The sequence below is a fragment of the Oncorhynchus mykiss genome, chromosome 1 (assembly GCF_013265735.2).
Source record: "Oncorhynchus mykiss isolate Arlee chromosome 1, USDA_OmykA_1.1, whole genome shotgun sequence".
Taxonomy (NCBI): Eukaryota; Metazoa; Chordata; class Actinopteri; order Salmoniformes; family Salmonidae; genus Oncorhynchus; species Oncorhynchus mykiss.
The window spans coordinates 94,072,723-94,094,003 of record NC_048565.1 but is presented as its reverse complement, the minus strand read 5'-3'; the positions used below and the strand labels follow the sequence as shown (position 1 = coordinate 94,094,003).

Here is a 21,281-nt window from a genome sequence, read left to right as displayed (position 1 = left end):
TGGAGGTGTTTACCTGTTCAGACACACTACACCCCCTTGATACCCTGTAGACAGTGGAGGTGTTCCCCTGTTCAGACACACTACACCCCCTTGATACCCAGTGGAGGTGTTTACCTGTTCAGACACACTACACCCCCTTGACACCCATAGGTAAATACCCATCCTGGTGTTGTAAGATGGGGTACGCGTCAGTAACATCTGAAGAGGGGAACACCCCCATCGCGTCACTCTTTACAACAGCTGGCCAGCGCAGGTGGAATCGTCACGTCATCCTCCGTAATACAACGTCCTGTAGGTCTAAGCTGCTACTCCGTATCACATCCAGGCCGTGATTGGGAGTCCCTTGCGGTGGCGCGCAATTTTCCCAGCGTCGTCTGGGTTTTGTCCGGTGTAGGTCCGTCAATGTAAATAAGAATGTGTTCTTTAACCGACTTGCCTAGTTTAAATAAAGGTTCAGGTGCACCGTATCCCACAGGTATAAGTTGTAAAACACATTTTTTTAAAAACGCATTTGGATTGGGTCTATAGAATGTATAATGCATGTAAAACATCGGAGATAACCGTAGGTTGTTTCCGCTATCAGGATAGAACAAGTGTCTTCTGATCCATAAGTAGGTTTTCAATTGCTCTATTCCTCTGGTGAAGTAACGTCCAGACCTGATTCAGTCCATGTGTTGACACTGCCCTCTGCTGGTCAGTCCAGAAGATTCATCCATTTGGTTGAAACTGTCAAGCGGCCAAGACTGAGGGAACAGCTAATTCAATTTGGTTTCTCCTTCTGCTTCTCTGACTGGAAAGAGAGAAACTGTCTTCCGGTCAGAAGAGAGTTGTATGTGATGTGTGCGTGTGTTTGTGTGTGTTGTGTGTGTCTAATGTTCCCTGTCATATGTTCCCTGTCTAATGTTCCCTGTCTAATGTTCCCTGTCTAATGTTCCCTGTCTAATGTTCCCTGTCTAATGTTCCCTATCTAATGTTCCCTGTCTAATGTTCCCTGTCTAATGTTCCCTGTCTAATGTTCCCTGTCTAATGTTCCCTGTCTAATCCCTGTCTAATGTTCCCTGTCATATGTTCCCTGTCTAATGTTCCCTATCTAATGTTCCCTGTCATATGTTCCCTGTCTAATGTTCCCTGTCTAATGTTCCCTATCTAATGTTCCCTGTCTAATGTTCCCTGTCTAATGTTCCCTGTCTAATGTTCCCTGTCTAATGTTCCCTGTCTAATCCCTGTCTAATGTTCCCTGTCATATGTTCCCTGTCTAATGTTCCCTATCTAATGTTCCCTGTCATATGTTCCCTGTCTAATGTTCCCTGTCTAATGTTCCCTGTCTAATGTTCCCTGTCTAATGTTCCCTGTCTAATGTTCCCTGTCTAATGTTCCCTGTCAGATGTTCCCTGTCTGATGTTCCCTGTCTAATGTTCCCTGTCATATGTTCCCTGTCTAATGTTCCCTGTCTAATGTTCTCTGTCTAATGTTCCCTGTCTAATGTTCCCTGTCAGATGTTCCCTGTCTAATGTTCCCTGTCTAATGTTCCCTGTTAGATGTTCCCTGTTAGATGTTCCCTGTCTAATGTTCCCTGTCTAATGTTCCCTGTCTAATGTTCCCTGTCTAATGTTCCCTGTCTAATGTTCCCTGTCTAATGTTCCCTGTCTAATGTTCCCTGTCATATGTTCCCTGTCTAATGTTCCCTGTCTAATGTTCCCTGTCTAATGTTCCCTGTCTAATGTTCCCTGTCTAATGTTCCCTGTCTAATGTTCCCTGTCTAATGTTCCCTGTCATATGTTCCCTGTCAGATGTTCCCTGTCTAATGTTCCCTGTCTAATGTTCCCTGTCTAATGTTCGCTATCTAATGTTCCCTGTTAGATGTTCCCTGTTAGATGTTCCCTGTCTAATGTTCCCTGTCATATGTTCCTCTCACTATCCACGCAGACCCAAAATGTACTCACCTGTCGCTATGTCCCGTGTCTGGGACAGCCCCCTCCCTCCCCCTGACCTGTCAACCACTCTGACATCACCAGCAGCACAGCGTTTTGTGTTACAGACCCCATGTCAGTAGTGTCTTTCCCCCAGCACACAGGAAGGGGTGCAATGGAACACATTAAGGGATTATATGGAGTGTGTGTGCCTTTGTGTGTGTGCCTTCGTGTGTGTGTGCCTTCGTGTGTGTGTGTGTGTGTGTTGCCGTTGGCATGAGCTCCACCCCTGCCCCACACCACATCACCCCTGCACCACCACCACATCACCCCTGCCCCACCACCCCTGCACCACCACCACATCACCCCTGCCCCACCACCCCTGCCCCACCACCACATCACCCCTGCCCCACCACCCCTGCCCCACCACCACATCACCCCTGCCCCACCACCACATCACCCCTGCCCCACCACCCCTGACTCATCACCCATGCCCCACCACCACATCCCCACCACCCCTGCCCCACCACCGCCTTCGTGTGTGTGTGTGTGTGTGTTGCCGTTGGCATGAGCTCCACCCCTGCCCCACCACCCCTGCACCACCACCACATCACCCCTGCCCCACCACCCCTGCCCCACCACCACATCACCCCTGCCCCACCACCCCTGCCCCACCACCACATCACCCCTGCCCCACCACCACATCACCCCTGCCCCACCACCCCTGACTCATCACCCATGCCCCATGCCCCACCACTCATCACCCCTGCCCCACCACCCCTGACTCATCACCCCTGCCCCACCACCACATCACCCCTGCCCCACCACCCCTGACTCATCACCCCTGCCCCACCACCCCTGCCCCACCACCCCTGACTCATCACCCCTGCCCCACCACCCCTGACTCATCACCCCTGCCCCACCACCACATCACCCCTGCCCCACCACCCCTGACTCATCACCCCTGCCCCACCACCACATCCCCACCACCCCTGCCCCACCACCCCTGCCCCACCACCACATCACCCCTGCCCCAACACCACATCACAGATCATCACATCACAGCTCACAGATCACTGCACCTGTACATAGCCCATCTGTAAATAGCCCACCCAACTACCTCATCCCCATACTGTATTTATTTATTTATCTTGCTCCTTTGCACCCCAGTATCTCTACTTGCACATTCATCTTCTGCACATCTATCACTCCAGTGTTTAATTGCTATATTGTAATTATGTAGCCACCACGGCCTATTTATTGCCTTACCTCCCTAATCTTACCTCATTTGCACACACTGTGTATATATTTTTCTCTATGGTGTTATTGACTGTACGTTTGTTTTACTCCATGTGTAACTCTGTGTTGTCTGTGTTGAACTGCTTTGCTTTATCTTGGCCAGGTAGCAGTTGTAAATGAGAACTTGTTCTCAACTGGCCTACCTGGTTTTAAATAGAGGTTAAATAAAAATAAATAATAATGTAATAAATACAACCACCATTAAGGGGTCACAACGGTTTTTGAGGTTTGCCAAGGTTTGCTACTTTGTTAAAAACTGTTCAACTATTGTCTTTCTCTCTCTTTGAGCTTCTCACCACATTTTATGAACTACAGTGCTAGCTAGCAGTAGCTTATGCTTTCAGTACTAGATTAATTCTCTGATCCTTTGATTGGGTGGACAACATCTCAGTTCAAGCTGCAAGAGCTCTGACAGGTTGGAGGACATCCTCCAGAAGTTGTCACAGTTACTGTGTGAGTCTATGGAAGGGGGTGAGAACAATGAGCCTCCTAAGTTATGTGCTGATGGGACAGTAGTGGAGAGGGTAGTAAGTTTTAAGTTCCTCGGCGTACACATCACAGACAAACTGAATTGGTCCACTCACACAGACAGCATCGTGAAGAAGGCGCAGCAGCGCCTCTTCAACCTCAGGAGGATGAAGAAATTTGGCTTATCACCAAAAACACTCACAAACTTCTACAGATGCACAACCGAGAGCATCCTGTCGGGCTGTATCACCGCCTGGTACGGCAACTGCTCCGCCCACAACCGTAAGGCTCTCCAGAGGGTAGTGAGGTCTGCACAACGCATCACTGGGGGCCAACTACCTGCCCTCCAGGACACCTACACCACCCGATGTCACAGGAAGGCCATAAAGATCATCAAGGACAACAACCACCCGAGCCACTGCCTGTTCACCCCGCTATCATCCAGAAGGCGAGGTCAGTACAGGTGCATCAAAGCTGGGACCGAGAGACTGAAAAACAGCTTCTATCTCAAGGCCATCAGACTGTTAAACAGCCACCACTAACATTGAGTGGCTGCTGCCAACACACTGACTCAACTCCAGCCACTTTAATAATGGGAATTGATGGGAAATGATGTAAAATATATCACTAGCCACTTTAAACAATGCTACCTAATATAATGTTTACATACCCATCTCATATGTACATGTATATACTGTACTCTATATCATCTACTGCATCTTTATGTAATACATGTATCACTAGCCAATTTAAACTATGCCACTTTGTTTACATACTCATCTCATATGTATATACTGATATACCATCTACTGTATCTTGCCTATGCCGCTCTGTACCATCACTCATTCATATATCCTTATGTACATATTCTTTATCCCCTTACACTGTGTACAAGACAGTAGTTTTGGAATTGTTAGTTAGATTACTTGTTATTACTGCATTGTCGGAACTAGAAGCACAAGCATTTCGCTACACTCGCATTAACATCTGCTAACCATGTGTATGTGACCAATAACATCTGCTAACCATGTGTATGTGAGAAATAAAATTTGATTTTGATTTGATTTGAAGTCAATGTACCCAGAGGAGGACGGAAGCTAGCTGTCCTCCGGGCTACACCATGGTGCTACCCTACAGAGTGCTGTTGAGGCTACTGTAGACCATTGCAAAACAGTGTATTTTGATTAGGTTTGCAAAATTCCAGTAACTTTCAATAAATTCCCAGGATTTCCCGTGCAGGTGCACACCATAGAGATTTCACCAATCAATCATTCCAGAATGTGTTCTGTGGTGTTGATAAATGAAGCCAAGACAACAGCAGCATTGTTTGTGTTTGTTACAAGTCTTTAATAGGGAACATGTATCTGATCTCAGTCTAAATAAAAACTGCGTTTTCAGAGTTGTTTTTGTCAATTCAATTCAGTCCATATAACACAACTGATTTTATATAAATAAAACTTTTACAACATAGAAAAAAATAAGAACATGCCCAAAAAAGGCATTATTGTCTTCAACGACATATTGTGTAAACTATTACAATATAAAAATAAAGGAGATCCTCACCACTCTAGGAGCTCAGATGCAAATGTCCAACGTTTCGACAGCCAAGCTGTCTTCATCAGGGTATAAACACTGCGGGATGACTCGTTTATATAGTGTCAAAAGACACAGGTGTCTGTAATCGTGGCCATTAAACTATTAAAATAACGTTTTTGAAACAACTAAATATATAGTGTGGACATGTACAAGGTTGATAATAGTTAACAATAGTTATCATAATGAATGAAATGTGTTGTAGACTAATACATATTTATTATGTAATGGATATAAGTCAGTTTACTGTGAAACCAGCAGTCACCTTAGGAACTCTGTTGTCATGGCTACGGGGCCAGTCTGTGCTCCTCGCTCAGTGTCATGTTTAGAGTTGGTACGAGTGCCATCCGATCTGGGTCCAGTATCCCCTAATCCCACAGAATCCTTATAGCCCCCCCCCCCTCATCGACGGGCCACTTTCAGGGCCGAGGGGTGAACGTTACAAATGTCAAACCACTGTTCCTCCACCTTCCTGTGTGGCATCAGGCCGTTGCGTGGCAGCGCCGGTCTCCTCCAGCGGTCTCTGCTCCTCCCCACCACCTTCCAGAACTGTGTATCCTTGAACAGGAAGACAGCGTTGTGCGTGTAGGAGAAGTAGGCGGCGTCTATGCTACCGCCCGGGTGATCCCCAGACACTACTGCTGGGAACACAGCTGTGATCTTCCTGGGGAAGCCTGGGGACACGCGGTTGGCTGTCACGTCGAACACATACACCTGTCGGAACACATGTTTAGATGCCAGGAGGAGGACCAAAATAAAGAACAGTTGAAAAACATGTAAACGAGGCCGGTGATAAATGGGACTAAACAACAAGATGGTAAATGTTCAGTTTATCAAAACAAACAACTCCGACGGGGATTTCATGACACAATATTTTCACGTGTTTTAATTAACAATTGATTCAGGCATTTTTTTCCCTCCTCTTTGTCCACTTGGATATCATTGGGGGAATATTAAAGGAGGAGTGTTTAAACTCCGAGGGGAATAATGTAGCCTTTTACTGAACCGTTTTCATGGTGCTTTTCTGCTGAGGAACATTTCAAATGTATCATTTATTTATTTAAAATGCTTATAAAAATCTCTCAACACTTTACCTTTAAACAACCACATCAAGCAGATAAATGAAAAATAAAACAGGAAGGAGATTAATAAAGAATATTAAACATAAATCAACAATATGTTAATGACATATGTCAAATCAACAATATGTTAATGACATGTTAATGACACTGGGCTAATTAACATATTGTTAATTGGCCATATGTCATTAACATATTGTTGATTTGACATATATGTTAATGACTTACATAAGTGCCCTTGAAGAAGTAGATGTGGTAGTCCCTCCTGTCATAGAAGGCTGTGTCTATAGGACTGGGTACCCCTGGGAACCCCTCAGAGATGAGTCTAGGGTAGAGGTGTCCCTCAGGGTCCACTGTAAACACCTGGTCGTTGTCATCGTCATACCTCCAGTACTGGGTGCCTAGTGTACACAAGGAGATATTCATACAAATATATTTATTCAACTTCTACAGATATTTTCATAACAGAGATCATTTCAAATCACTTAAAAAAACTAAACTAACAAGATTCAATTAAAACAGCCATATGATAGAGTAGGTCTGGACTACGATTTACAGACAGAGTTGGACGTCAAGAGGAGACTCAAGCCTCTAACAGATGGAAACACAGCCAAGAGGGAGACTCAACCCTCTAACAGATGGAAACACAGTCAAGAGGAGACTCAAGCCTCTAACAGATGGAAACACAGCCAAGAGGGAGACTCAACCCTCTAACAGATGGAAACACAGTCAAGAGGAGACTCAAGCCTCTAACAGATGGAAACACAGCCAAGAGGGAGACTCAACCCTCTAACAGATGGAAACACAGTCAAGAGGAGACTCAAGCCTCTAACAGATGGAACCACAGTCAAGAGGGAGACTCAAGCCTCCTACAGATGGAAACACAGTCAAGAGGGAGACTCAAGCCTCTAACAGATGGAAACACAGTCAAGAGGAGACTCAAGCCTCCTACAGATGGAAACACAGTCAAGAGGAGACTCAAGCCTCCTACAGATGGAAACACAGTCAAGAGGGAGACTCAAGCCTCTAACAGATGGAACCACAGCCAAGAGGGAGACTCAAGCCTCTAACAGATGGAGCCACAGTCAAGAGGAGACTCAACCCTCTAACAGATGGAAACACAGTCAAGAGGAGACTCAAGCCTCTAACAGATGGAACCACAGTCAAGAGGGAGACTCAAGCCTCCTACAGATGGAAACACAGTCAAGAGGAGACTCAAGCCTCTAACAGATGGAAACACAGTCAAGAGGAGACTCAAGCCTCCTACAGATGGAAACACAGTCAAGAGGAGACTCAAGCCTCCTACAGATGGAAACACAGTCAAGAGGGAGACTCAAGCCTCTAACAGATGGAACCACAGCCAAGAGGGAGACTCAAGCCTCTAACAGATGGAGCCACAGTCAAGAGGGAGACTCAAGCCTCCTACAGATGAAAACACAGTCAAGAGGAGACTCAAGCCTCTAACAGATGGAAACACAGTCAAGAGGGAGACTCAAGCCTCCTACAGATGAAAACACAGTCAAGAGGAGACTCAAGCCTCTAACAGATGAAAACACAGTCAAGAGGAGACTCAAGCCTCTAACAGATGGAACCACAGTCAAGAGGGAGACTCAAGCCTCCTACAGATGGAAACACAGTCAAGAGGAGACTCAAGCCTCTAACAGATGGAAACACAGTCAAGAGGAGACTCAAGCCTCCTACAGATGGAAACACAGTCAAGAGGAGACTCAAGCCTCCTACAGATGGAAACACAGTCAAGAGGGAGGCTCAAGCCTCTAACAGATGGAACCACAGTCAAGAGGGAGACTCAAGCCTCCTACAGATGGAAACACAGTCAAGAGGAGACTCAAGCCTCTAACAGATGGAAACACAGTCAAGAGGAGACTCAAGCCTCTAACAGATGGAACCACAGTCAAGAGGGAGACTCAAGCCTCCTACAGATGGAAACACAGTCAAGAGGAGACTCAAGCCTCTAACAGATGGAAACACAGTCAAGAGGAGACTCAAGCCTCCTACAGATGGAAACACAGTCAAGAGGAGACTCAAGCCTCCTACAGATGGAAACACAGTCAAGAGGGAGACTCAAGCCTCTAACAGATGGAACCACAGCCAAGAGGGAGACTCAAGCCTCTAACAGATGGAGCCACAGTCAAGAGGGAGACTCAAGCCTCCTACAGATGAAAACACAGTCAAGAGGAGACTCAAGCCTCTAACAGATGGAAACACAGTCAAGAGGGAGACTCAAGCCTCCTACAGATGAAAACACAGTCAAGAGGAGACTCAAGCCTCTAACAGATGAAAACACAGTCAAGAGGAGACTCAAGCCTCTAACAGATGGAACCACAGTCAAGAGGGAGACTCAAGCCTCCTACAGATGGAAACACAGTCAAGAGGAGACTCAAGCCTCTAACAGATGGAAACACAGTCAAGAGGAGACTCAAGCCTCCTACAGATGGAAACACAGTCAAGAGGAGACTCAAGCCTCCTACAGATGGAAACACAGTCAAGAGGGAGGCTCAAGCCTCTAACAGATGGAACCACAGTCAAGAGGGAGACTCAAGCCTCCTACAGATGGAAACACAGTCAAGAGGAGACTCAAGCCTCTAACAGATGGAAACACAGTCAAGAGGAGACTCAAGCCTCCTACAGATGGAAACACAGTCAAGAGGAGACTCAAGCCTCTAACAGATGGAAACACAGTCAAGAGGAGACTCAAGCCTCCTACAGATGGAAACACAGTCAAGAGGAGGCTCAAGCCTCCTACAGATGGAAACACAGTCAAGAGGAGACTCAAGCCTCCTACAGATGGAAACACAGTCAAGAGGAGACTCAAGCCTCTAACAGATGGAAACACAGTCAAGAGGAGACTCAAGCCTCCTACAGATGGAAACACAGTCAAGAGGAGACTCAAGCCTCCTACAGATGGAAACACAGTCAAGAGGGAGACTCAAGCCTCTAACAGATGGAACCACAGCCAAGAGGGAGACTCAAGCCTCTAACAGATGGAGCCACAGTCAAGAGGGAGACTCAAGCCTCCTACAGATGAAAACACAGTCAAGAGGAGACTCAAGCTCCTAACAGATGGAAACACAGTCAAGAGGGAGACTCAAGCCTCCTACAGATGAAAACACAGTCAAGAGGAGACTCAAGCCTCTAACAGATGAAAACACAGTCAAGAGGAGACTCAAGCCTCTAACAGATGGAACCACAGTCAAGAGGGAGACTCAAGCCTCCTACAGATGGAAACACAGTCAAGAGGAGACTCAAGCCTCTAACAGATGGAAACACAGTCAAGAGGAGACTCAAGCCTCCTACAGATGGAAACACAGTCAAGAGGGAGGCTCAAGCCTCTAACAGATGGAACCACAGTCAAGAGGGAGACTCAAGCCTCTAACAGATGGAGCCACAGTCAAGAGGGAGACTCAAGCCTCCTACAGATGAAAACACAGTCAAGAGGGAGACTCAAGCCTCCTACAGATGGAACCACAGTCAAGAGGGAGACCCAACCCTCTAACAGATGGAGCCACAGTCAAGAGGGAGACTCAAGTCTCCTACAGATGAAAACACAGTCAAGAGGGAGACCCAACCCTCTAACAGATGGAGCCACAGTCGAGAGAGAGAGAGAGAGACACACAGACAGACAGACAGACAGACAGACAGACAGACAGCCATACAGACAGGTTTACTCTAGTCAGTTCCATTACCTTTAAAGAAGTAGACAGCATCAGTGTTCCTGTTCCACACGTGAACACAGTCGAGAGAGAGACAAAGACAGAGACAGACAGACAGACCGGTTTACTCTAGTCAGTTCCATTACCTTTAAAGAAGTAGACAGCATCAGTGTTCCTGTTCCACACGTGAACACAGTCGAGAGAGAGACAGAGACAGAGACAGACAGACAGACAGGTTTACTCTAGTCAGTTCCATTACCTTTAAAGAAGTAGACAGCATCAGTGTTCCTGTTCCACACGTGAACACATGCGTCTACCCCGCCGGGGGGTATGCCGCGCCAGCCCACCTGAAGAGCCACCGGGTCACCATAGCGGGTTCGGTTGGTCCTGTCCTCATACAGAGAGAGGAATGATTTCAACCCTTGCAATGAAGGACCATATATTTACGTGCGTTTTGAAAAATCCAGATATTTATGTTTATATTTTGGGGGGAATGTTTATACAACATAATGAGTGTAATTGTACATACACTACATGACCAAAAGTATGTGGACACCTGCATCTCTTTACATAATCATGGGCATTAATATGGAGTTGGTCCCTCCCTTTGCAGCTCCTCTCTTCTGGGTAGGCTTTCCACTAGATGTTGGAACATTGCTGCTATAACAGCCTCCACTCTTCTGGGAAGGCTTTCCACTAGATGTTGGAACATTGCTGCTATAACAGCCTCCACTCTTCTGGGAAGGCTTTCCACTAGATGTTGGAACATTGCTGCTATAACAGCCTCCACTCTTCTGGGAAGGCTTTCCACTAGATGTTGGGACATTGCTGCTATAACAGCCTCCACTCTTCTGGGAAGGCTTTCCACTAGATGTTGGAACATTGCTGCTATAACAGCCTCCACTCTTCTGGGAAGACTTTCCATTAGATGTTGGAACATTGCTGCTATAACAGCCTCCACTCTTCTGGGAAGACTTTCCATTAGATGTTGGAACATTGCTGCTATAACAGCCTCCACTCTTCTGGGAAGACTTTCCATTAGATGTTGGAACATTGCTGCGGGGACTGACTTCCATTCAGCCACAACAGCATTAGTGAGGTCGGGCTCTGATTTTGGGCAATTAGGCCTGGCTCACAGTCGGGGTTCCAATTCCACCCAAAGGTGTTCGATGGGGTTGAGGGGAGGGCAGGCCAGTCAACTTCTTCCCCACCGATGTCGACAAACCATTTCTGTATGGACCTCGCTTTGTGCACAGCGGCATTGCCATGCTGAAACAGGAAACTGTTGCCACAACATTGGAATAACGAAATCATCTAGAATGTCATTGTATGCCGTAGCGTTAATATTTTCCTTGACTGGAGCTAAGGTGCCCGAACCATGAAAGACAGCCCCAGACCATTACTCGTCCTCCACCAAGGCACTATGCAATGCGGCAGGTAGCGTTCTTCTGGCATCCGCCAAACCCAGATTCGTCCGTCAGACTGCCAGATGGTGAAGCGGGATTCATCACTCCAGAGAACGACTTTCCACTGCTCCAGAGTCCAATGGCGGTGAGATTTACATCACTCCAGCCGATGCTTGACATTGCACATGGTGATCTTAGGCTTGTGTGCGGCTGCTCGGCCATGGAAACCCATTTCATGAAGCTCCCGACGAACAGTTGTTGTGCTGACGTTGCTTCCAGAGGCAGTTTGGAACTCGGTTGTGAGTGTCGCAACCGAGGACAGACGATTTTTACGTGCTTCAGCACTCGCTGGTCTCGTTCTGTGAGCTTGTGTGGCCTACCACTTTGCGGCTTAGCCATTGTTGCTCCTAGACGTTTCCACTTCACAATAACACACCTCAAGTTGACACATGATTCCATATGTGCTATTTCATAGTGTTGATGTCTTCACTATTATTCTACAATATAGAAAATAGTACAAATAAAGAAAAACCCTTGAATGAGTAGGAGTTCTGGAACTTTTGACTGGTACTTCAACCTCTTTTCCATACTTTTTATAATGACGATTCAGGAAGTCTATCTCATTGTTTTCAAAATACACATATATAGTTGTTGGTCTGTAGGAGTTCATTGACACCCACCCAAAGTCGTTGAAGAGGTGCTGACTAATGGAAAGGTAAACTTTAAGATGGTCATTATTTGTCTGTTTTTACCTGTTCTCATAGAGCCAGTACCAGCCGTCCCTCATGAAGTAGGTGTTGAAACGAATCACCACCTCACCGTACTGGGTTCTCTCCTTCCTGATCCAGTCAAACACTGTGTTGAACTGACCCGTACAGCCCCCTAGAGGGAAACAGACCAGACACTGTGTTGAACCGTACTGGGTTCTCTCCTTCCTGATCCAGTCAAACACTGTGTTGAACTGACCCTTACAGCCCCCTAGAGGGAAACAGACCAGACTGTTGAACCTACAGCCCCCTAGAGGGAAACAGACCAGACTGTTGAACCTTACAGCCCCCTAGAGGGAAACAGACCAGACACTGTGTTGAACCTTACAGCCCCCCTAGAGGGAAACAGACCAGACTGTTGAACCTTACAGCCCCCTAGAGGGAAACAGACCAGACTGTTGAACCTCACAGCCCCCTAGAGGGAAACAGACCAGACTGTTGAACCTTACAGCCCCCTAGAGGGAAACAGACCAGACTGTTGAACCTTACAGCCCCCTAGAAGGAAACAGACCAGACAAACAGATGGAAGAGGAGTTGACAGATAGCCAGGTAGCCAGACAGCCAGCCAGATGGTAGGTGGACAGGTGTAGGTAGGTAGGTAGGTAGGTAGGTAGGTAGGTAGGTAGGTAAACAGGTGTAGGTAGGGAGGTAGGTAGGTAGGTAGGTAGGTAGGTAGGTAGGTAGGTAGGTAGGTAGGTAGACAGGGGTAGGTAGGTAGGTAGGTAGGTAGGTAGGTAGGTAGGTAGACAGGTGTAGGTAGGTAGACAGGTGTAGGTAGGTAGGTAGGTAGGTAGGTAGGTAGGTAGGTAGGTAGGTAGGTAGGTAGGTAGACAGGTGTAGGTAGGTAGGTAGGTAGGTAGGTAAACAGGTGTAGGTAGGTAGGTAGGTAGGTAGGTAGGTAGGTAGGTAGGTAGGTAGGTAGGTAGGTAGGTAGGTAGGTAGGTAGGTAGGTAGACAGGTGTAGGTAGGTAGGTAGGTGTTGGTAGGTAGGTAGGTAGGTAGGTAGGTAGGTAGGTAGGTAGGTAGGTAGGTAGGTAGGTAGGTAGGTAGACAGGTGTAGGTAGGTAGGTAGGTAGGTAGGTAGACAGGTGTAGGTAGGTAGACAGGTGTAGGTAGGTAGGTAGGTAGGTAGGTAGGTAGGTAGGTAGGTAGGTAGGTAAACAGGTGTAGGTAGGTAGGTAGGTAGGTAGACAGGTGTAGGTAGGTAGGTAGGTAGACAGGTGTAGGTAGGTAGACAGGTGTAGGTAGGTAGGTAGGTAGGTAGGTAGGTAGGTAGGTAGGTAGGTAGACAGGTGTAGGTAGGTAGGTAGGTAGGTAGGTAGGTAGGTAGGTAGGTAGGTAGGTAGGTAGACAGGTGTAGGTAGGTAGGTAGGTAGACAGGTGTAGGTAGGTAGGTAGGTAGGTAGGTAGGTAGACAGGTGTTGGTAGGTAGGTAGGTAGGTAGGTAGACAGGTGTAGGTAGGTAGGTAGGTAGACAGGTGTAGGTAGGTAGGTAGGTAGGTAGGTAGACAGGTGTTGGTAGGTAGGTAGGTAGGTAGGTAGGTAGGTAGGTAGGTAGGTAGGTAGACAGGTGTAGGTAGGTAGACAGGTGTAGGTAGGTAGGTAGGCAGGTAGTATATTCCTATTTCGTCCACTAGGTGGTAATGTTTCCACAACTTTCACATACAGTGGCTCTGTCCTACCATAGAGGTGCTGTATGGACTTCCTGTCCATCCAGTTGATCTCGAAGCCTGATTCCTGGGGCAGGTAACTGGGTTGCATAATGGAACCAGTCCTGTAGATGTGAGGCAGGCCCAGGACGTGGCCTATCTCATGCACTGCCACCTGACGGGTGGGAAACCAACGGTAGTATTCAGGGGTAATTACATTTGACTAAATTGCAGGTGCAATTAGGGTTAAATACCTTGCTTAAGGGAACACTGACAGATTTTTCACCTCGTAGACTTGGGGACTCAAACTATTAACTTTTCAGTTACTGGCCCAACCACTAGGCTACCTGTCTCCTACCTGTAGGTGCTCACTCAGCCCTGACATTTAACCACTAGGCTACCTGTCTCCTACCTGATGGTGCTCACTCAGCATTGACATTTAACCACTAGGCTACCTGTCTCCTACCTGATGGTGCTCACTCAGCCCTGACATTTAACCACCAGGCTACCTGTCTCCTACCTGATAGTGCTCACTCAGCCCTGACATTTAACCACCAGGCTACCTGATAGTGCTCACTCAGCCCTGACATTTAACCTGTCTCCTACCTGATAGTTCTCACTCAGCCCTGACATTTAACCACTAGGCTACCTGTCTCCTACCTGATAGTGCTCACTCAGCCCTGACATTTAACCGCCAGGCTACCTGTCTCCTACCTGATAGTGCTCACTCAGCCCTGACATTTAACCACCAGGCTACCTGTCTCCTACCTGATAGTGCTCACTCAGCCCTGACATTTAACCACTAGGCTACCTGATAGTGCTCACTCAGCCCTGACATTTAACCACTAGGCTACCTGTCTCCTACCTGATAGTGCTCACTCAGCCCTGACATTTAACCTGTCTTCTACCTGATAGTTCTCACTCAGCCCTGACATTTAACCACTAGGCTACCTGTCTCCTACCTGATAGTGCTCACTCAGCCCTGACATTTAACCACTAGGCTACCTGTCTCCTACCTGATAGTTCTCACTCAGCCCTGACATTTAACCACTAGGCTACCTGTCTCCTACCTGATAGTGCTCACTCAGCCCTGACATTTAACCACCAGGCTACCTGTCTCCTACCTGATAGTTCTCACTCAGCCCTGACATTTAACCACTAGGCTACCTGTCTCCTACCTGATAGTGCTCACTCAGCCCTGACATTTAACCACCAGGCTACCTGTCTCCTACCTGATAGTGCTCACTCAGGCCTGACATTTAACCACCAGGCTACCTGTCTCCTACCTGATAGTGCTCACTCAGCCCTGACATTTAACCACTAGGCTACCTGATAGTGCTCACTCAGTCCTGACATTTAACCACTAGGCTACCTGTCTCCTACCTGATAGTGCTCACTCAGCCCTGAGGTTTTCTGTGTTTTCTAATATTTACATGAATGTAGTTTGTCTTATAAATGAACGCAGGGAAGGCAGGCAGGCACAACACAAAATCACAAGTCCATCAGATATTACAGATAACCATCATGTTTGAATCAAAACATCCTGTCCCACACTCACTTTGAGCAGGCTGATCCCACTGCCAGTGTTAGGTGCAGTAAAATGTTCATCGTCATCAAAGTGAATGTCTCCCAGGAACCAGGCGTGAGCAAACTCTCGTCCAGTACCATCGAACTTCTGGTTGCATCCCAAGTGTCTCCCTGCATGGTTGAAACACAACGAAAAGGACACACTATCTATCGTCATTGCCTCTACAAAATGTAAAGATATAACATTTTTAAAAAGAACCATTTCCAGGGAAGATATAGCATAATGAAAGCCTGGTCCGTGATCTGCTTGTGCTGTCCTACCAGCTGGCAACAAGACAGCATATACAGGTCTGGGACCAGCCTAGAGTAGATGCAATTTGTTCATAACATTCAATTCATCCCAAATACACAGGTGATATTGTCTAAACCAAGGCATGTGAGACAAGACTGGGTACCAGTCTGTTTTTACGAACATTCCAGTCCTTGTACTTTGTGTCATTGCATTACAGGGACTGGTAAGGATAGGTATGTTAGCAGAAACGGATTGGTGCCCAGGCTAATACGAGACCCACCTGTGCCAAAACCCAGTTTGATGTCTACATCCGCCAGGGGAGAGGATGTGTCCTCTATAAACTCCAGGGGAGACACCTCGCTCCACATCCTGAAGGCCAGGCTGATGATATGTCTCTGGTCCTGTATGGTCAGCTGACTGCTGTAACCCTCTCCTAGACATGAACAAAGGCCAGCACACACTCAGTTGAATATGACGGGTCTCTGGCCTCATAGTAACCCTCACCTATCAGTCTCATAGTAACCCTCACCTATCAGTCTCATAGTAACCCTCACCTATCAGCCTCATAGTAACCCTCACCTATCAGCCTCATAGTAACCCTCACCTATCAGTCTCATAGTAACCCTCACCTAACAGTCTCATAGTAACCCTCCCCTATCAGCCTCATAGTAACCCTCACCTATCAGTCTCATAGTAACTCTCACCTATCAGTCTCATAGTAACCCTCACCTATCAGCCTCATAGTAACCCTCCCCTATCAGCCTCATAGTAACCCTCACCTATCAGCCTCATTGTAACCCTCCCTTATCAGCCTCATAGTAACTCTCACCTATCAGCCTCATAGTAACCCTCACCTGTCTGTCTCATAGTAACCCTCACCTATCAGTCTCATAGTAACCCTCACCTATCAGCCTCATAGTGTCCCTCACCTATCAGTCTCATAGTAACCCTCACCTATCAGCCTCATAGTAACCCTCACCTATCAGCCTCATAGTAACCCTCACCTATCAGCCTCATAGTAACCCTCACCTATCAGCCTCATAATAACACTCACCTATCAGCCTCATAGTAACTCTCACCTATCAACCTCATAGTAACCCTCACCTATCAGCCTCATAATAACCCTCGCCTATCAGCCTCATAGTAACCTTCACCTATCAGCCTCATAGTAACACTCACCTATCAGTCTCATAGTAACCCTCACCTATCAGCCTCATAGTAACCCTCACCTACCAGCCTCATAGTAACCCTCGCCTATCAGCCTCATAGTAACCCTCACCTATCAGTCTCATAGTAACTCTCACCTATCAGCCTCATAGTGACCCTCACCTATCAGTCTCATAGTAACCCTCACCTATCATTCTCATAGTAACCCTCACCTATCAGTCTCATAGTAACCCTCACCTATCAGCCTCATAATAACACTCACCTATCAGCCTCATAATAACACTCACCTATCAGCCTCATAGTAACCCTCACCTATCAGCCTCATAGTAACACTCACCTATCAGCCTCATTGTAACCCTCACCTATCAGCCTCATAGTAACCCTCACCTATCATTCGCATAGTAACCCTCGCCTATCAGCCTCATAGTAACCCTCACCTATCAGCCTCATAGTAACTCTCACCTATCAGCCTCATAGTAACCCTCACCTATCAGCCTCATAGTAACCCTCACCTATCAGCCTCATAATAACCCTCGCCTATCAGTCTCATAGTAACTCTCACCTATCAGCCTCCACTTTAGCACTATTTTGGAGAATGCCATGTTTCCCCATGAACGTCTCCCCACATGTCTCTTCTGCCTCCGCTTGGACAGCAGTGAGGCCACGCGGTTCTGATGCTGATGAGGTCTGTCAGTAGCAGTGGTAGTAAGAGGGCTCCGATGAGGTCTGTCAGTAGCAGTAGTAGGAGGAGGGCTCTGATGAGGTCTGTCAGTAGCAGTGGTAGGAGGAGGGCTCTGATGAGGTCTGTCAGTAGCAGTGGTAGGAGGAGGGCTCTGATGAGGTCTGTCAGTAGCAGTGGTAGGGGGAGGGCTCTGATGAGGTCTGTCATTAGCAGTGGTAGGAGGAGGGTTCTGATGAGGTCTGTCATTAGCAATGATAGGAGGAGGGCTCTGACGCTGATGAGGTCTGTCAGTAGCAGTGGTAGGAGTGCGGCTCCAATGAGGTCTGTCAGTAGCACTGGTAGGAGGAGGGTTCTGATGAGGTCTGTCATTAGTAGTGGTAGGAGGCGGGCTCTGACGCTGATGAGGTCTGTCAGTAGCAGTGGTAGGAGGAGGGCTCTGATGAGGTCTGTCAGTAGCAGTGGTAGGAAGAGGGCTCTGATGAGGTCTGTCAGTAGCAGTGGTAGGAGGAGGGCTCTGACGCTGATGAGGTCTGTCAGTACCAGTGGTAGGAGGAGGGCTCTGATGAGGTCTGCCAGTAGCAGTGGTAGGAGAAGGGCTCTGACGCTGATGAGGTCTGTCAGTTCCAGTGGTAGGAGGAGGGCTCTTATGAGATCTGTCAGTAGCAGTGGTAGGAGGATGGCTCTGATGAGGTCTGTCAGTAGCAGTGGTAGGAGGAGGGCTCTGATGAGGTCTGTCAATAGCAGTGGTAGGAGGAGGGCTCTGATGAGGTTTGTCAGTAGCAGTGGTAGGAGGAGGGCTCTGATGAGGTCTGTCAGTAGCAGTGGTAGGAGGAGGGCTCTGACGCTGATGAGGTCTGTCAGTACCAGTGGTAGGAGGAGGCCTCAGATGATGTCTGTCAGTAGCAGTGGTAGGAGGAGGCCTCTGATGAGGTCTGTCAGTAGCAGTGGTAGGGGGAGGGCTCTGATGAGGTCTGTCAGAAGCAGTGGTAGGAGGAGGCCTCTGATGAGGTCTGTCAGTAGCAGTGGTAGGAGGAGGGCTCTGATGAGGTCTGTCAGTAGCAGTGGTAGGAGGAGGGCTCTGATGAGGTCTGTCAGTAGCAGTGGTAGGAGGAGGGCTCTGATGAGGTCTGTCAGTACCAGTGGTAGGAGGAGGGCTCTGATGAGGTCTGTCAGTAGCAGTGGTAGGAGGAGGGCTCTGATGAGGTCTGTCAGTAGCAGTGGTAGGAGGAGGGCTCTGATGAGGTCTGTCAGTAGCAGTGGTAGGAGGAGGGCTCTGATGAGGTCTGTCAGTAGCAGTGATAGGAGGAGGGCTCTGATGAGGTCTGTCAGTAGCAGTGGTAGGAGGAGGGCTCTGATGAGGTCTGTCAGTACCAGTGGTAGGAGGAGGGCTCTGATGAGGTATGTCAGTAGCAGTGGTAGGAGGAGGGCTCTGATGAGGTCTGTCAGTAGCAGTGATAGGAGGAGGGCTCTGATGAGGTCTGTCAGTAGCAGTGGTAGGAGGAGGGCTCTGATGAGGTCTGTCAGTACCAGTGGTAGGAGGAGGGCTCTGATGAGGTCTGTCAGTAGCAGTGGTAGGAAGAGGGCTCGGATGAGGTCTGTCACTAGCACTGGTAGGAGGAGGGCTATGATGAGGTATGTCAGTAGCAGTGGTAGGAGGAGGGCTCCGATAAGGTCTGTCAGTAGCAGTGGTAGGAGGAGGGCTCTGATGAGGTCTGTCAGTAGCAGTGAAAGGAGGAGGGCTCTGATGAGGTCTGTCAGTAGCAGTGGTAGGAGGAGGGCTCTGATGAGGTCTGTCAGTAGCAGTGGTAGGAGGAGGGCTCTGATGAGGTCTGTCAGTAGCAGTAGTAGGAGGAGGGCTCCGATGAGGTCTGTCATTAGCAGTGGTAGGAGGAGGGCTCTGATGAGGTCTGTCATTAGCAGTGGTAGGAGGAGGGCTCTGATGAGGTCTGTCAGTAGCAGTGATAGGAGGAGGGCTCTGATGAGGTCTGTCAGTAGCAGTGGTAGGAGGAGGCCTCTGATGAGGTCTGTCAGTAGCAGTGGTAGGAGGAGGGCTCTGATGAGGTCTGTCATTAGCAGTGGTAGGAGGAGGGCTCTGATGAGGTCTGTCATTAGCAGTGGTAGGAGGAGGGCTCTGATGAGGTCTGTCAGTAGCAGTGGTAGGAGGAGGGCTCCGATGAGGTCTGTCATTAGCAGTGGTAGGAGGAGGGCTCCGATGAGGTCTGTCATTAGCAGTGGTAGGAGGAGGGCTCTGATGAGGTCTGTCAGTAGCAGTGGTAGGAGGAGGGCTCCGATGAGGTCTGTCAGTAGCAGTGGTAGGAAGAGGGCTCGGATGAGGTCTGTCACTAGCACTGGTAGGAGGAGGGCTATGATGAGGTATGTCAGTAGCAGTGGTAGGAGGAGGGCTCCGATAAGGTCTGTCAGTAGCAGTGGTAGGAGGAGGGCTCTGATGAGGTCTGTCAGTAGCAGTGGTAGGAGGAGGGCTCTGATGTGGTCTGTCAGTAGCAGTGGTAGGAGGAGGGCTCTGATCAGGTCTGTCAGTAGCAGTGGTAGGAGGAGGGCTCTGATGAGGTCTGTCAGTAGCAGTGGTAGGAGGAGGGCTCCGATGAGGTCTGTCAGTAGCAGTGGTAGGAGGAGGGCTCTGATGAGGTCTGTCAGTAGCAGTGGTAGGAGGAGGGCTCCGATGAGGTCTGTCAGTAGCACTGGTTGGGTCGTTCCCTGTGTGACTGTGTGCATTGCTGTTATTCTCTGTGTTGTTCATAGCAGAATCATTGAGAGTATCACCGACTGGGTCGTAGTATTCTGTTGTGCTACTGGCAGATATATCACCTTTGTGGGTACTAACAGTTCTATTAAAAATGTCACTGAATGAATTGTCAACCTCTGTATAGTTTCCATCAGTGCCATTAGAAAGGTCAGTGAATATGTTATTGTCCACTGTGTAATCAGTAGCAGAGCCATTTAAAACACCACTGAATGTTTTGTTAGAGTATTCTGAGGTGTCTGTGTTCTTAGTTAGCCAGGTGGCGGTGTTGATACCAAGTGCTGAGCTGGTGGAGTTGTGTACTTCCTCAGTAGCATCATCCGTCTCCTTATCCGGGACCCCACACCTTGGCTTGTTCATGGCAGCCTTGGTGGCATCGTCAAACAGCCCTGTGACAGACAGGCCGGACACCATCTGGAAGTCTCTGAGAGCTGAGATGAAGACTTGGCTTTCAGTGGGATTTGGAGAGTCTTCGTCATCATCATAATCATCAGTCTCTGCACGTGACAACGATGAGTCTCCCTCCTGTATCCCAGATAGGTCTTCCTCCCCGGGAAAGTCTTCATCGTTAGAAATGCCTGTTGATTGGTCAAACTGGAGCTCCTCCCAGTTCACCGGTCTTATGAAGCCGTACCTTGAGAGAAATAGCTGGAAATGTGGCATGTTGTTAAAACAGCTGGTAGAACTAAAACCAGGAAATAACCTAGTCTGGGTACCAGTCTGTTTAGATAACATTCCTCTACTCTGTTTAGAAAACATTCCTATAGTCTGTTTAGATAACATTCCACTACTCTGTTTAGATAACATTCCTCTAGTCTGGGTACCAGTCTGTTTATATAACATTCAACTAGTCTGGTACCACTCTGTTTAGATAACATTCCTCTAGTCTGGGTACCACTCTGTTTAGATAACATTTCTCTAGTGTGGGTACCAGTCCGTTTAGATAACATTCCACTAGTCTGGGTACCAGTCTGTTTAGATAACATTCAACTAGTCTGGTACCACTCTGT

The 21,281-nt window shown here is 48.0% G+C and overlaps 1 protein-coding gene across 1 annotated transcript; it reads right to left on the bottom strand.

The window, feature by feature from the left end:
- Positions 1-5,000: 5,000 nt before the first annotated feature.
- On the bottom strand, positions 5,001-20,934 carry mmp21 (matrix metallopeptidase 21). Its single transcript, XM_036990106.1, has 8 exons — positions 20,547-20,934; positions 15,942-16,094; positions 15,401-15,540; positions 13,876-14,017; positions 12,179-12,308; positions 10,280-10,407; positions 6,578-6,750; positions 5,001-5,984 (listed from the first exon to the last, which is right to left on the bottom strand). Exons 1-8 carry the CDS (start codon positions 20,932-20,934, stop codon positions 5,673-5,675), a joined length of 1,566 nt encoding a protein of 521 aa, XP_036846001.1. The 3' UTR covers positions 5,001-5,672.
- Between the last annotated feature and the right edge of the window lie 347 nt (positions 20,935-21,281).